This window comes from Emiliania huxleyi (assembly GCF_000372725.1).
Source record: "Emiliania huxleyi CCMP1516 unplaced genomic scaffold EMIHUscaffold_60, whole genome shotgun sequence".
Classification (NCBI taxonomy): Eukaryota; Haptophyta; order Isochrysidales; family Noelaerhabdaceae; genus Emiliania; species Emiliania huxleyi.
Window position 1 is genome coordinate 307,099 of NW_005197506.1, and position 16,022 is coordinate 323,120.

Sequence of the window (16,022 nt, forward strand, 5' to 3'; positions counted from 1 at the left end):
GTTTTTTTTTCACACCCCTTCGAACCGTGGAGCAGGCGCGCCTGCCCGGCGACCCCGGAGTTGTTGCGGCCCCCTCATCGAGCCAGGCGGGTTCTTGTTCCCAGACACGACAACCACGCACCGCCACCACCAGACAACCACGCACCGCCACCACCAGACACCACCGCACCGCCCGCCCGCGCCGTGCCCGCCCGCGCCTGCCGGCCGGTGCCTGACGGCCGGTGCCTCGCCGGTCCGTGGTGGTGGGTGGGGCGTCCGCGCCTCTCTGAGGCGGCGGCGTCTCTCTGGCAGGCGCGCGTCAACCCTCAGCTCGTGGCGAGGCTGGTGACGCAGGCCAAGGACAACCGCGGCAAGGTGGGGCACTGCCCCCTCCCCCTCCGCCGCCCCCTCCCTCCCTCCTCGACTGCAAGCTCGCCCCCCTTCCCCCCTCTCTCCTGCCTCACTGCCTCCACCGCCGCCTCACCGCCGCCTCACTGCCCCCCCTCCCGCCTCTCTTCCTCCGCTGCTGCCAAGGACATGACTACTCGCTTCCGCAACGACCCGGCCTTGCTCGAGGGGCGGCCAGAGTCGCTCGCGCTTGACGACGTCGGCTTCACTTGAGGGCCGGACGCTGGAAGTCCCCGTGACGTGTACGTTGATGTCTCGGCGCGCCGGCGGGGCCCGACTGTCTGGCGGGACGACATGCACCCCCGCATGTACGCGACTGCTGACGCCTGCTGCGCACTCTAGCTCATGCGCGCAGGATGCCATGGCGGCGCCCTCGCGGCCGCGACTGCTGTATTTTGTGCATTGTTTGTGCGATGATGTGGGGCCGAGACTCGGAGTCGTGACACACGCCACACGCGAGTCGACTCACGATTCTAGACGATTCGAGTCGACTCACGAGTCGACTCACGTGTGAAGCATAGTGTGTGGTGTCTGGTGTGACTGTCTGCGGTTACCTGTGAGACCCGGCTAGCCCACCTGTCCGTGGCGGAGTGATGATGTCGCACGCGTCACCAGGCCGAGAGCGTTTTTGATCAATCTCTGGGTGAGGGGGTCGGGTCCCACCACCCTAGCCCTAGACTGAAAGGTGAAAACAAAAACAAAATGAAGAACCGTCAAAAACAGGCCTGCGAGAGCGGCGCTGCGCGCCGCGCCTTTGTGCGCACCTTACCTCGCGTGCGCGGGGTCGTGAGTCAGAAGACAGAACGATCGTGAGTGTATGACCCCGCCACGAGCACGACCACGGCATCGCATCCAAAAACATGGAAACTTAGACCCCATAGGCGGATGGGCACGAACCCGCGCAGCGCCGGCTTTGAGCCACGCGCCTCGACGTCTTCAGTGTTCAGAGGCGGGTGCGCCTTCCGGCAAGGACGACGACATCGAGGATGTCCATTGTTGCGCGATGGCGTCATCCATTCGTCAAGCCAGCTTCATCGTGACCGTCGCCACCCTCGCCGTCTCGCCTACGTCGCCGCCGTCGCTATCAGGCCCATTCAGGCCCACACACCCCTGGCTCCTTATGCCGACGTGTCCCGCGTGCTCCCCCGTCCGCCGATGTCTCTGCTGCCGCCCGGCGGTGGAGCCAGGTGCGTGTGTCTAATCGTAGTGGGGGCCCTGGCCCCCGTCTGTTTTCTGTTTTCTGTTTTTCAAAACGCCCGCCCGCCCGCCACCCCGAGGTGGCTCGGCCCCCCACTGACCCAACCCAGAGATCAAAAACGCTCGGCCCTGCAAGGCGAGTTCATCGAGGGCGAGGTCGTGTACTGCAAAATGCCAGCCGGCTCTACGAGAAGAAGGGAAAGATCCTGCGCATCGACAAGCCAATTTATGGCTGCCCCCAATCTGGCCGCCGTCTCCAGCGGAAGCTCTTCCCCTCCTGACCTCGGAGCCCCGATGTGCGATGACCGTTGAGCCTCTGCCCGCGCGCCCCCGCCCTGCACGCCGCCCCGCACACAAACACACCCCACACGCACCCACGAGAGAAGAATTTCCACAGAAAAACAATTTAACACCAGTGCACCTTCTCGCTCACCCTCGCCGGCGGCGACCGGCGCTTCGCCGAGAGGATCGAGGCGTTGCTCGAGGGGTGGCCAGCCGCGCACGACGGCGCCCCCGGTGGTACAGGCGGCGGCAGCCCCCCGAGCGGCGCCCTCCCCCGCGCCGCCCTCGCCCCGTCCGTCCCTCTGGGCGTGCCGCTCGACCTGCCCGCCGATTCGCTCTTTGTGTGGAGCGGCGGCCCCGCGGCCGCGCTGCACTGGCGCACCGACACATGCGGCGCCTCGCAGCGGCGCCAGCCGACCGTCGGCGAGCTCGGCTCGCTGCCCCCGTGCCCAGTCTGCGCCGCGGCGGCCTCACGCGACGCGTCTGCCGCCGCGCTCGCCGAGCACGTCTCTCCGCCGCACTCCTTCGAGCGGCTGCCGGGCGCACGCGCGCGCGCAGAGGTGCTGGCGCTGTACGCCTTGCTCGCGGAGCCGTCGTTGCGCGAGCCGGACGGCGGCGGCGGCGGCGAGGGACGCGATGCAGACGGGCCGCCAACGGTGCCGTTTGGTCGGCGGTTCTCGACCCCCGCGCGCCGCTGGCTCGCCGCGGAGCTGGCGGCGGCGGGCCGGCCTCGCCTCCAGCGGGCCTCTGTCGTGTGGGACGAGCTCGAGGCTGCCGACCCCGCCCTCCTCGAGACGTGGCCCGAGCTGGCGGTGCTACGAGACCCCTCGCAGCGGCTCGCCGACACCGCCACCGCCTGGGCCGCCGGCGAGGAGGGCGCAGCGAGCGGCTCTGACGACGGGGCGGACGGTGCGGGCGGTGCGGGCCTCGGCCCCTCTCTCGCCGCCGCGCTGCTCGCTCGCTGCCGCGCGCTGATCGAGTTTGACGAAAACGCCGCCGAGCTGCAGCAGCGCGCCGCGAGGCTGAGCTGGATGGGCGCCCGCGCAACGACACGGCTGCACGACTCGCCGCCTGCGGCGGGCGGCGCGGCGGGCGGCCCTCCCGACGACGCATCAGGCGGCGCGGCGGGGGCGGACAGCGCAGCCCTCTCCTTTCTCGCGGACGACTGCCGGCGGATGTCGGCAGCGCTGTCGGCGGACGCCGATGCCCTGGTCCGCACTGCCGCCGCGTTCGGTCTTGAGGCACCGGCACAGCCCAGCACTGCCGACTGCGACTGCTGCGACTGGCCGGGCGCAGGGGTCGAGGGCCCAGAAGTAGTAGGCAGCTGACGCAGGAACGCTAGTTGTGACACGTGTTTCCGTGACAGAGTGAGTACTGACGTCCTGGACTGTACGTATAACCGCCACAGGTAGAGATGGAGAGCTCTGAGTCTGTGTCGTGTGTAGGGAGATGTGTTTGTTAATTCCGGCATGTACCATGTTGCACTCTCGCTTGCTTTCTCACCCGTCTCTTGGCTTTTTTTTCGCTCCAGCCCCTGCGGATCTTCATAGTAGTAGAGGGCCCACAGCGTCCTAATCTAAAATCTGAGGGTTAAGGATTCAGACTTCGCTGGACGACAAAGGCGGAGGCGCGCTCGCCGACGCCGCCCCATAGACCGTCGAAAAAGAGAAACCGTCCAGATTTTTCATCCTTTTCACAGATAGGTTGATTCACAGCCTTGCGGGGGGTTCCTTTTTTCCCTCCTCCACCGAAAAAGGGCTGAAGCCCAAGAACCGGCCAGGATGCACGAGAGGAAGACCTCGCCGGCGGCGTTGCAGTCCAGCGAACCCGCCGTAGCGCAGGCGGTGAACGTTTCCAAGTACATCGCTGCAGCCAGCACGCTCCATCCGCCGCAAGAGCTCCAGAGAGGCGTCAGCATCGCCAGCACACTTATGTCTCCTTTCAACAATCTGTTCGCCAAGCTGCCGGATCGGCTGGACCGTGAGGATCGAGAGCGTCTCTATGAGCGGTCGCGCCCTGTCTGTGCCATCGACTCCTTCATCTCGCACGCGTGGCGGTCGGAGGGTTGGAGCAAGTGGATAGCTCTTGCTCTGCACGAGGTCGGGCTTGCGCCACTGGTCGTCGGTGTTGTCGCCAGCCTGCTGATGGCTCACCTGCAAAGCTCAATCGAACTACCCGGAAACGTCCGAACACGGATGGTGGCTGAGAACCCGATCGTTCTCATCGCATCCTGTCACGAGTACGTCGCTGGCTTGATAGCCGCCATCGCGTCAGTGTTTGTTTGACTGGCGGCGCAGCGACGGCGGTCATACTTTGTTGACGCGGCTTGCATCCACCAGACAAACCGAGCTCTGAAGACCCAGGGCATCCGGCACCTGGCTGGGTTCGTCGCAATGTCCTCTCAGCTGGTTGTGCTCTGGGATGAGCACTACTTCAGCCGCCTCTGGTGCGTCTACGAACTCGCAATGTACAGAGCGATCCATCCGAACAGGCCAGTGACATTCCTGCCGCTACGCAGCGCTGTCTTCGTCATCTTGGCAATGGCAGCAGAGATGGTGGGATTAGCCGTGCTTTTGCTGTTTATGATGCTTTTCTACCGTGGCGACCTGACAGGATCGATTCACGGTCCAACTGGAGAGAGAGTCTTGATGGGTGATGATTTCTGGAAACCCACGATGCCAATGTTTGTTGCTACGCAGCGCTGTCCTCTTTGGTGTGATGATGGCAGCAGTCGCGGTGGGATTTGGCGTGCTTTTGCTGTTTATGATGCTAATTTACCGGGCGACTTTGACTGGTTTGACATGGACGGAGCTTCATCATGGCCACGCTCCGCTACGACGTCTTTCTTGTCGAAGAGGTCTGTGGCGCACGCGCCGACTGCCGAAACCTCATCTGCTTCCCCGAGCACGTGGCCTTCTTACGATCGCCGACCCTGGACCTGGCGGTGGGTGCGATGCGCATGCTCCCCGTGCGACCTGAGACCATCCTTCGGCACGCCTATCCCTGCTGCCGCCCGTATGGCGCCTGCTGCCCCCACCCGCTCAGCAGCCGGTGCTGCCGCAGCGGCAACTCGGGACACAAACTGCGCGATTGGCTCAGGCAGCAGGCGGGCAACTGGAGCCGAGGAGACGCCAACGCCCCCGACCCGCGCGTCTCGACCTCCGTGGGCTTCTACCAGACGGCCAAATACGTGTGGCCCGGGCTCGCCGGCCCTCCCGCCCAGGAGTGAGCTCTTGCTTGCGCTTGGCTCGTACTTCGACGCAACTTTAATCCTTTCAACATCGTATCACGTCTTTACTGTTACACTGTCGACGTCCGTTACAAAACTACTGGACGGCCGTCGGAATCAGCATGGATTTGCACCCGACGTCGAGGCCGTCCGCCTGACGCACCTCCTACATGGCTTTGCCCGACGTCGATGTCGTCCGCCTGACGCACCTCCTGCCACCACCGGAGACGCTGCTACCTCTTGCGCGCGAGACCTACCGCTCGATCGACGCTCTCAACAGTGCCGACGAGTACGGCAAGGCGTGCTGCTGGCTCGGCCGCGAGGACGAGCCATCAACCGCGATGGAGCAAGTTGTTGCCCGGATTGCACGCCACGGCCTCGCATCGTCGCGCGCGCTGCGTTCGTCGGTCGTTGGCTACGAGTGGTGGCTCCAGCTTCGACCGCCTCGTGCAGGCATGCCGTTCCACCACGACTCGAATTGGAACGATCACGAGAGCGGCCTCTCCGACTCCCTCTCCTTTTCTCGATGCTCGACGGTCACCTACCTGAGCGATGCGGGCGGTCCGCTGATGGTGCTGGTGCCCCCGGCGCGCGGTGATGACGCGTCCAGCCCACCTCTGCCGCCGCCACAGCCACAGCCACTGCTCCGCGCGCGCGATACCGACGCGTACGAGCGGCTGATCAATGCGACCTTGAACGCGCCGTGGAATTGGTCTGCGCACCTCATCTGGCCGTCGTATGGCATGCAGGCGCGCTTTGATGGATCGCTCTACCATGGCGTCATCAGCAGTGCGGAGGCGGCGGCAGCGGAGGAGGAGGAGAAGGAGGCGGGCACGGCCCCGACGCACGAGGAGGAGGAGGAGGAGGAGGAGGCCGCGGCGGCGGAGCGGCTGGCGCTTGTCGTCGCTTATTGGGACCGGCCTCTGAGGCGGGTGCGCCGATACCCGCGCGAGCATTTCGTCAGACTCCTCGAGAGGTATGGTGGCCACGTGGATCCTGCCGCGTGGCGTGCGCTGTCGCCAATCTTTCCTCCGTCGGGAGAGAAGGAGGACGGGGCGGAGGCGAAGCGGGAGGAGGAGGAGGAGGAGGTGGTGGTGGAAGCGGAGGCGGCGGCGGCGTCGGGGTCGGGCGGCGGCGGCGGCGAGGAGTGCGCCGCCGTCCTCCGCGAGGACAGGGCGGCGGCGGCGGCGGGCCGCCGTGATGACGCGGTGCCGTGGACACGTGTGGCGGTGGAGGAGGAGCACGAGGAGGGAGCGGCGGATTTTGTGGTGGGCGGGCGGGATGGCGTGACGGGCGCGCGCTTCACAGTCGCGCTGCCGGCCGGGGTGGCGGGGAGGCGGCGGCGGCGAGGAGAAGGCGTCAGCGGAGGGGGCGGTAGCGCATATGCATATGAGGTCCGCGGCGTGAGGCTGCGCGTCGTTGGTGGTGGTGGCGATATGGCGAGGGCTAAACAAGCAGAGAGCGGGTAAGTCGAAATCGTGTGCTGGAGGTGTGTGAGCGGTGGTGGACGTGTGGGGGACGGATAAAACTCCTTTTTTTCACCTGCAACCTTCTCCGTAACGAACGGGATGCCATGATAAGGTCCCTCTGACGTCCCGCATCCGTGCTCTCTCCATCCAGTCCCTCACGTCTCTTGTACCAAGTGGAATCCCGTGTAGTACGACTTCACTTCGACGCCGAGGCCATTTATAAGATCCTTGCTTGCATGTGGTCGACATGCCACCTACTCGTAGTATATCTCAAACGGTGCGGTCCAAAGGCACGTCGCTGAGCACGGTGCTGCTGCTAGACTAGCCAAGCCGGCAGGCGGCAATGGATGGGGCGAAGAGATGCGCACAGCAACGGTTATTTGCTCTCACCAAAGACGCTCCTGGCCAGTTCGCCCGACGTACTTCCCGGATCGAACTTGCGGGCGAACCAAAACGGGCTGTGCAGCAGCTCCCGCGCGCCGAGCGCGCCCAGAGCTTGGAACTGTGTCGGATGATTGAGTCCGTCGGTTCTGCGGCTCTGCGGTTCCTGCAGCAGCTTGGGGCAGTGGCAGGCGTCCTCCATCCCGCACCAGGCCGGATATATCCTGAATGAAGTCGTTGTGTTGTGTCCGTACTGGGACCAATCCGAGTAGTTGCCGCAGGTACCGCGTGGCGGTGCGTGGTCCCAGTCTGCAAATGTCGTGCACTCCACGGAATACTGCGGCCCGCCGAGTAAGCTGTTGGCGAGCGCAGCAAATCGCGAGCGTTTGGCGACCCCGGCGAGCGACCACGTGACCTCCTCGTTGCAACAGCAAAAGTTGTGGTCCGAGCTGACGTACGCCTCAGAGATGTTGCGCACCTCTCGCCAATGGTCTACGACGAAGCCGACGTGAGTGCGGGAGAGCACCCACCAAGTCTCAGTCGGGAAGAAGAGAGGACCGCACATGCGGCTAACGGAAGGTGCGGCGGCCAGCCGCGAGTACATCCAGCCGAGCGGCTTGACTGGAAGGCACGCCTCGGACACAGTCGCCAGGTGCGTGATCGTTGGATCGGCGAGCGCCAGCATTGCCATCCGGAGCTGCGCCTCCACGAGATTAATTGGGCACCCCAATTGGTTAAAGCCGGAGGGCAGCGTGAAGTTGACGATATGCGGCGCGAAACTGGAAGGCGTGAAGTTGGCTCGCTCAGCCGGCGTGCGCAAATTGTACGCGTGGATGAGGATGAGCGGCTGAAGCAGGCCGTGGTCGCCGGCGGTTGTCAGCCAGGCCTGCCACCAGTCCCCGTTGTTGATTGAGTCGGCCACGGTGAACAGCAGCCCCAGCCGCACTTGCGAGCTCTCGAGAGCGGCTAGAGGTTGTGGCTGTATTGGTTGCTGCAATTGCATCGCGTGCCCGTGGGAGGAGGCAACGCGGAGGAAGCGCGCGTCGACGGTCTGGTCGGCCATTTGCCGAAGTTCCCGGCGGCACGAAAAACCAAAAAAGGTGCAGTCTGCCCTATGGCGAGGAGAAAGTTCCCGTTCTGTTACATTCGGTCACACGTGCTAGGCACGGCACACTCAACCTCGCGCTCGGTTGTCTGATCTTATATGCTCATTCCACTGGGGAAAGGGTCGACATATCGCGCACCGTGAGCACCGTCGAAGCCGAAGCCTCGGCCATCAGCAGCAAAGCCACGGCGGCCGTGGCGATGGCGGCGGCTTCCTTGTAAATGTCCGTCCGCGCGTCCACGACGTGTCCACGACCACCCCTGTAAAAAATCGGCGTGAAGACAGCGCTGCCTCCAGGCCCGGCAGACACGTGGCACAGCGATGAGTTGAGCAAGAGTCTAGAGTGCCGTCGGCACTGCATACGAAAGCTCCAGCTACTCGTGCGCCTTCTGCGACGAGCCGAATGCTCCCCATCGTCACGGCCCGGACGAACGAGCTGCACAGCGACATCCTCAACGTCCTGCTCCCCTCGTCCTACACGGCGGAGCTCGACGACGAGTCGCGTGAGGGTCTGCAGCTCGCTCTCGACGGCCTCCGAGAGGCCTCGGCGCAGGGCGACCTGAGCCGCGGTGCCAACTTCCACTGCGCGTCGCTCCGCCGGCACCTGTCCCTCAAGCACCACTTTGCCGACGACGCGCGAATCGAGGCGATCGAGATCCTCTACCGCCTCGTCGTCGCCGACGTGCCGGTCTCGCTCGCGGTGCGCCGACGCTGGGCCGGGACGCTGTGCAAGCTGCTCCGCCGCGCGAAGCACCTGTCGTTCACGCTGCCGTGGAAGCCGCTCCTCGACCAGCTCCTCCTCTACGCGACCTCCAAGCTGCGGATCGCCCAGTTCGCCTCGCGCTCGAGCGCGAGCGCACACCTCTCGCAGCTCGCGCGCGTGGCCGCGCAGAGCCGGCGCCACTTTGCAGAGGGCGCGTCCGCCGAGATCCTCGCCGCGATCGAGCCGCTGCTCTGCCCAAAGGAGCCGCAGTTCTACACGGGCGCGGCCCTCCTCTCGCTCCTCCTGCCCACCCATGGCAAGGAGGGCCTCGTCTGGCAGGACCGGATGCTCACGTTGTGGCGCGGGAGCGGCGTCGAGGGCTGCGTCGAGTGGGAGATGCTCTTCATGCTGTTATTCAAGCGCCTCGCGAAGGACGCCTTTGTCGGCAAGGTGAATAAAGAGAGAGAGAGGGAGAGAGAGGGAGGGCGATCGCGCGCGCGCGCGCACAGCATGCTTGTGCTCGCTCTCTCACTCTCCACGCCGCCGCCGCCCGCCAACCTTTTGTCTTTTTCTGAACGATTTTTATTTTGCCGTCCGCCTCTTGTGTGTGTGCTCTCTTCTCTTCTCTGTGTGCACCCATCCCACCAAATGGTACCGCAGGCGGCGGCGGGCCTGATCGAATGGCCGCGCCTCCTCCCTACCGTCTATTCGCGCACCCTCCTCCTGCTCAACCTGCCAGGAGGCACCGGCCAGGTCCATCCAAAGGGATGCACCTTCACAACCGCCGCATCAACCCTGCTGCCAAGCTCCTGGCCGCCGCCGATGGCGGCGTTGCGGGCGGCGGCGCGCATCCTCATTCTCGCTCTCCCGCCGCTGCCCCGATCGCCAGAGCACGAGCCGCATCCCGATATGGTGATGATGGCCGATGGCCACGGGCCCGAGGCGTCGGAGGCGGCCGCCGCCGTCGAGGCGGCGGCAGCGGCGGAGGCGGAGGCGGAGGCGAAGGCGGCCAGCGTGGCCGCGAGCGCGGCCGCGAGCGCCGCGGAGGGGGCAGGCGCCGCCGCCAAAAGCGCCAATAATGCCGCAATTGGCGAGACGCTGATTTGCGGCGGCGGCGGCGGCGGCGGCGGCGGCGGCGGCTTCGGCGATGGCGGCGACGCGTCGACGTGGCTGCGCCTCCGCCAATTGCTCCGATGCACGGAGCCGTACTGCCACCCATCCAATGTCGGCATGTGGTCCTCCTTCCTTGGCTACCTCTTACAGGCGCTCGCGCAGTTCACCTCATGGCGCGCGCTGTACGAGCGCACCGGCCTCGCCGCCTCCTCCGAGCACGCGCTCCGCCCCGCGGACATCTCCGTCCTCGCGCGCCTCCTCGCGCCTCTCGTGACGAAGGCGTTGTACTCGAAGGCGCCCCAATTGATGATGATGGCGCAGATGGCCGCCAAATACCTCGCAGAGATCTCGCCAGAGTACGTCTTGCCCGCGCTGCAGCTCCGGCTGTGCGACGGCTTGCAGGCGGTCACCGCGATCCATCAGACGCCAATGGCCCTGCAGACGCTCGCCCTCTTCGCGCCCACCTTCCTCGACCTCTCGACCGCCCCCGCCCATGCCCTCCTACCCAACGCCGCCGAGGTCGAGGCCAGTTTGCAAGCTCAAAAAGGAGTCTTAATGGATGATGATTTCTGGCAATTCACTTTCCCAGCGTGGGCAGCACTCCAATTTATACTCTGTTTCCTCGGCTACGCTGGCATCACCCTCTTTGGAGCCTCCATGGCACTTCAGCGGATAGCTCTACAGACGTCTGGGGGGGCAAGAACGTCCGCCAAATCCGTGTTTCGGAGCAACTGAGGGAAAGCCGCTGATCGAGCCCAGCGTGCCTGCGGCCGCCTCCCGCGCAGCACCGCCGCTGAGGACGACACGCTGCGGAATCGGATCGAGCCCATGGAGGAGGAGGGTGGTCGGCGAATCGGAGGAGGAGGAGGAGGGCGCAGTCGTCGACGTTGGCGTGTCTGACTCAGAGGAGGAGTTGGAGGTGCTCCAGCAACCTAACCTGATCCAGAAGCTCGCCGACGTTGTCAGGTTACGTGCGTCATGCGTGATCGAGCTTGAGGGAGGAGCTCAGGTAACGATTCGGCCGGCCACCCAGCGCCGCCGCCCACCGCCACCCACAAAGCGCCTGCTCTACTATCCCGTACCTGGCTGGCTGACGCTCGCCCCCCCCGCTCCACTTTCCCCTGACCATGCCCGTGATAGCACCATCACTGTCGCCGTCCTGGTTTTGAACGTGGCAGCTAGGGACTCGGTAGTCGTGACCGCCCCCTGAGTGTGAGGAGCAGGAGAGAGAGAGCTTTGTGGTGTTGGTGTAACGCAATAACGGGACAGGGTGGTCGTTCTCTCCATCTCCCCTTCTAGCTCTTAGCATGAGCTGCGCCCTGCGACCCCTTTTGCGCAGCAACACCTTAAACTTTCAGGCCCTCCAAATTCGGGTCGGAGCGTAGCGGAGTGGGCCCCGAGTTTGAAAAGGGCGACGGACGCTTGCGTCCTAGCCTCCAACAACGCCTCCCCGGCGCAGAGGGGCCCCCGGAGGGATGCACAACCGCTCCACGCCACGCCGCTTGCGGCAACCGCTCCACGCCACGCCGCTTGCGGCGGTCCCCTTCCCAGCTCCGCTGAGGGCCCACACGTTATTCAGTGTACGTGCGTTCACCTCACCGCACCGTTCATGACCCCGAACCCGTCAAAATCGTTGGTCCCGCGCCGCGTCGTTCTCTCTCCAATCGCTTCATCCTCAGTCTCGCGACCACTGCGAACCAAATGGCGAAGAAGAGGAAGCGCAAGCCGGATCAGCCGGCGCACCGTGCACCGGCACCCGCAGCGGCTGCTGTGGCGCCGCCGCTGGGCGGCCTGACCTTCGCCGAGGTGCAGACCGCGACCGAAGTCATCTCGATCCTCGCCGCGCGCCCTGAGATCTTCGGCTCCAAGGCGCTTCGTGGACTTCGCGCGGCGCTGCACCCGCTCGTGACGGCGCAGCTGCGCCGCTACGAGCCGGTCGACTACGCCGCGCGAGTGACGGCGGCGCTGCAAGCCGGCCGCTGGCACGAGGCGCTGCGCTCGCTCGACGGGCTTCGCGACCTGTGCGACGCCCCAAAGGCCGGGACCGTGCAGCGCTGGGTGCGGCAAGCCGGTGACGCACCGGAGCGGCTCAGGCCGCGGCTGTTTCGAGCCATCCTCTCCTCGGGCAGCGGCGGCGAGGGTGGCGGCGAGGGCGGCGGTGAGGGCGGCGGCGAGGGTGGCGGCGAGGGTGGTGGCGGCGGCGGCGGCGGCGGCGGCGGCGGCGGCGAGCTCTCTGCGTGGGGCGAGGGGCTGGTGGAGGGCGCCGACGAGGAGGAGGAGCTTGGCGAGGAGGAGGAGGGTGGTGGTGGGTTCGGGTACCGTGGGGTAGGGGAGGGTGCTGGGTTCGGGTACCGTGGGGTAGGGGATGGAGGGAAGGGGGGCGGGGACACGGGCGGAGAGGAGGGCGGGGGTGCAGAGGCGGCGGCGGAGGAGGAGGCGGAGGAGGAGGCGGCGGCGGCGGCGGCGGCGGCGGCGAGCGACATGGCGGATGCGACGGGCGGTGAGCGGGCGGCGGCGCGCCGGGCTGCAGAGGCTGCCTTTGAGGCGGCATGAATTGCCCTGAATGAGTGGGTGTTGACTAAGGTTGCCCACTACTAGGCTGCCTTTGAGGCGGCGGCGATGGACCCCGACGCGACGGCCCTGGCGGCCGCGGCCGCGGCGGCGGCCGAGGCGGCGCCGTTTCGTGTGCTGTTCGTCGAGCCGGCGGGTGAGACACTTCCTAGACACTTCGTAGACACTTCCTAGACACTTCCTAGACACTTCCTACTAGACACCTCACTCGCAGAGGTTGCGAGCAGGTGAGCGGCAGCCCCCAAACCGGCACGACCTGCACATCAACGCCTCTGTGCCGGGCGCCCTCATGCTGCGCGCCGCGCCAGGGCGGGTGGCGCGGCAGGAGGTGGCGGGCGTGCCGGGCGCGTTTCTGCTGCACGGCGAGCTCGGCCGTGGGGAGCGGCCTAATTAGTAATCAATTGGCGTTAGTTCGCGCCGAATTCGCATCAATTAGGCGTGCTCGGCCGCGAGGAGGCGGCGGCGATCCTCCGCCTCGCTCAGCGGATGGGGTTTCGGACAGACCACCCAGTCAGCAGGCCCGCGCCGTCGCCGACGCGGTGCACGCGAGAGATGCCCCCCCTCACCCTCCCGAGATGGCCCGAGATGGCCCGAGGAAGCAGGCAAAGGAGGAAGCATTCCCGCCCTCTGAGGCGGCCGTCCGAGTCGGGGAGGCAACCACACAAGCAGCCTCGCGGGTGTGGGCGGCCTTCTCGGCCCGCTATGCTAACCCTTAGTCGGCCCTTCCTCGTGGTCGGCTGCGGAGGCCCCTTAGCCCTAGCCGGAGCTAAGGGGGCCGTGCGGGCAAGCCCCCCCCCCCCTCGTACCGCCTCTCCCACCCCCCCTCCTCGCCCCTCCCATTCCCAGCGGCTGCGAGTGGCTCGCCGACGCGTCGCTGCTCGGCCCCATGTTCGCGCGCGCCTCGCCGCTGCTGCCCGCCGAGGTAGCTCCTCTCCCCGCTGCTCCCCTCTGCTCCCCTCGGCCCACCTCGGCTCCTCTCGGCCCGCCTCGGCTCCCCTCGGCTCCCCTCGGCTCCTCTCCCCACTGCTGCCGGACGGGGCTGGAGGCGGGCGGCTGGAGGGGATCATTACACGTACATATGAGCATATGAACCACTACAGACAGACATATCATACGTATGCATGTGCAAGGTTGGAGGCGGGCGGCTGGAGGGGATCAACCCGCGCTGGAGGCTGTTCGAGTACCGACGTGGCGCCATCTACCGGCCGCACATCGACGGCAGCTGGCCGATGGGCGGCCTCGACCAGGCACGAGGCACTTGCAGACACCGGCGAGGCACTTGCGAGATACTTGCAGTCACCTGCGAGATACTTGCGAGGCACTTGCGAGATACTTGCGAGGCACTTGCGAGATACTTGCAGTCACCTGCGAGGCAATTGCGAGGCACTTGCGAGGCACTTGCGAGGCACCGGCGAGGCACCGCTGTCGCTCCCTCAGACGGCCCCCACATCTCCCCCATATCTCCCCAGGACGGCGGGTATGTGCACGACTTGCACGGCGCCGCAGTCCGCTCCCGCCTCACCTTCCTCGTCTACCTCAACGACGGCTTCGACGGAGGCTGCACCACCTTCTTCCAGCCCGCGGCGGCGCCGGCGGGCGCGCAGCGAGAGCTCGATCGGTTCGAGGTGACGCCCCCCTCCACCCACCCCACCCACCCACACGCACACGCACACGCACACGCACCCCCCACACACACACACGCACGCTCGCACACACACACACACACACACACACACACACACACACACACACACACACACACACACACACACACACACACACACACACACACACACACACACACACACACACACACACACACACACACACACACGCCCGTATCTTAGGTGACGCCACTCGCCGGTTCGGCGCTCTGCTTCCCACAGTCCGCCACCGCCTCGCTGCTGCACGAGGGGAGCCCGGTGACGCGCGGTGTCAAGTATGTGATTCGCACCGACGTCCTCTACCGCTTCTAGGTAAGCGGTAAGGTAAGGTAAGCTTCTCTCTCCACCGACACACAAAGTGGTGGGGCACGGCTTACCCCCCTTTGTTGACTGGACGCAATCGGTTCGCAGTCTCTATCGACCATCGGTGCGTGTGAATTGTGTTTTGGTCTTGGCAAACTTGATATGATAGCATGAGATGTGCACAGCCATAGTCTGAGGGTTAGGTTTCTGGAGCCTCGGGTGCTTTTACGCTTTTGATCGGGTCAGGGGAGAGTGCGACTTTTACCACTTTGGTCGTCTCGGAGCGCCCAACTTTTAGCATTTTTCAAGTTTTTCTTCGGCGCTGCGCGCCGGGTGCAGTAAGTACTAGCTATCCGTCCCGCAAACGCCGCAAACGGCAGAAGTAGTTCCTGCACACTATGCCTAGAAAAATGCCGCTCGCCTCGAAAGCGCCCGCCGGTGTGTGTCCAAACACATGCAGCGCTACAAGTTTGTCACACATTGATAAGGGCGCTGCTGAGCACGAGGCTGAGGCGCTGAGCCGCTGAGCCCGGGGCTCTTTGCGGCGGCGGCGATGCGAAAGGTAAAAGGATCTGGTGGCGATGAAGGTGGTGGAGCTCAAGGAGGAGCTGGGCGAGCGTGGCGAGGCCCTCTCGGGCAACAAGGCGTGGCTGCGCCGCCGGCTGCACGCCGCTATAGCGAGCGAGGATTTGGAGACCGCGCTGCGGGCGCCGCCGGAGAGCAGAATGTCCAAAATTTTCGCGCGCGCCTGCGGCGCGCGACTTTTACCATTTTGCCCCGGGCGGGCCCACTTTTGTCGTTTTGCCCCAAATCTACGCCCGGGCGTGCTTTTAGCGTTTTGACCCAAATCGGCCGAACTTTTAGGATACCCTCAGACTATGTGCACAGCACCAGCCGTAATGACTAGAGAGATGGAAGAGTATTCCCCCACGGACACCTCGGCGAGAGAGAAAGCGCGCGGAATACGTCGGAGCGGTCGCGTGGACACACGCCCACGAGGAGGGGCGAGACGGGGGCGCGAATCGAGTGGAGACGAAGTGCAGCTGCGTGTGTGTGGCAGAGTACAGGGTACAGAGGAGGGGAGGGGGCGCGGCGAGCCTGCTTGAGAGGAAGCTGCAGGGCACGCGTGCGCAACTCACGAGTTGTGTGGGGGGTGGGGGGGGTGGGGGGGGGCGGGGGGAGTTGTACACAAGGCTTGCTGCTGCGGCTAGTTAGGAGCCACCGGCGGTGCAGCGTCCCAGAGCGGAGGTTTGCTCGCCGATGTGACCTCGACCGGAGGTCACGGCGCGTAGTCGAGATCGGGAGGAGGAACGCCGGCACCTCCGCCTCCGCCGGCGCCTCCGCCGCGCCTCCGCCCGCGGCGGCGGCTTCGGGCGGCGCCAGCAGGCAGGGCGGCGGCAGGCAGGGCGGCGCGCCGCGCGAGCGCCTCGAACTCTTCCGCCTCGCGCCTCGCGGCCGCCTCGTCGCGCCGCCACGACTGCATGATCGACGAGAGCACGGTGGCGTGCCACCGCTCCTGGGCGTACGGGTTCACCTCGTCGAGCGCGAGCGTCTTGAGCAGCGCCCGGTGCAGGCTCGTCGGCTCAGACCCCTCCGACCAGCCGCTCTCGCCGCCGCC

The 16,022-nt window shown here is 65.7% G+C and overlaps 3 protein-coding genes across 3 annotated transcripts in view; all 3 read left to right on the top strand.

Annotated features, from left to right (window-relative positions):
* The window catches only part of EMIHUDRAFT_214184 (hypothetical protein), a gene marked incomplete at both ends in the record, with an annotated part of 1,694 nt that extends 1,094 nt beyond the window's left edge, over window positions 1-600 (top strand). The window contains 2 exons of the mRNA XM_005764223.1: window positions 292-354; window positions 556-600. Of these exons, the coding sequence (XP_005764280.1) occupies window positions 292-354; window positions 556-600 (108 nt within the window). The remainder of the gene's footprint in view (window positions 1-291; window positions 355-555) is intronic.
* A 942-nt stretch (window positions 601-1,542) lies between these two features.
* Window positions 1,543-3,346, top strand: EMIHUDRAFT_452319 (hypothetical protein; the record flags this gene model as incomplete). Its single annotated transcript, XM_005764224.1, has 4 exons — window positions 1,543-1,564; window positions 2,320-2,522; window positions 2,637-2,775; window positions 2,983-3,346. The coding sequence occupies 4 exons, from the start codon at window positions 1,543-1,545 to the stop codon at window positions 3,192-3,194; spliced, it is 576 nt and encodes a 191-aa protein (XP_005764281.1). The 3' UTR covers window positions 3,195-3,346.
* Window positions 3,347-11,567: 8,221 nt separating this feature from the next.
* Window positions 11,568-14,450, top strand: EMIHUDRAFT_452320 (hypothetical protein; the record flags this gene model as incomplete). Its single annotated transcript, XM_005764225.1, has 7 exons — window positions 11,568-11,937; window positions 12,746-12,811; window positions 12,874-12,976; window positions 13,284-13,359; window positions 13,568-13,684; window positions 13,907-14,062; window positions 14,285-14,450. 7 exons carry the CDS (start codon window positions 11,568-11,570, stop codon window positions 14,411-14,413), a joined length of 1,017 nt encoding a protein of 338 aa, XP_005764282.1. The 3' UTR covers window positions 14,414-14,450.
* Window positions 14,451-16,022: the final 1,572 nt, after the last annotated feature.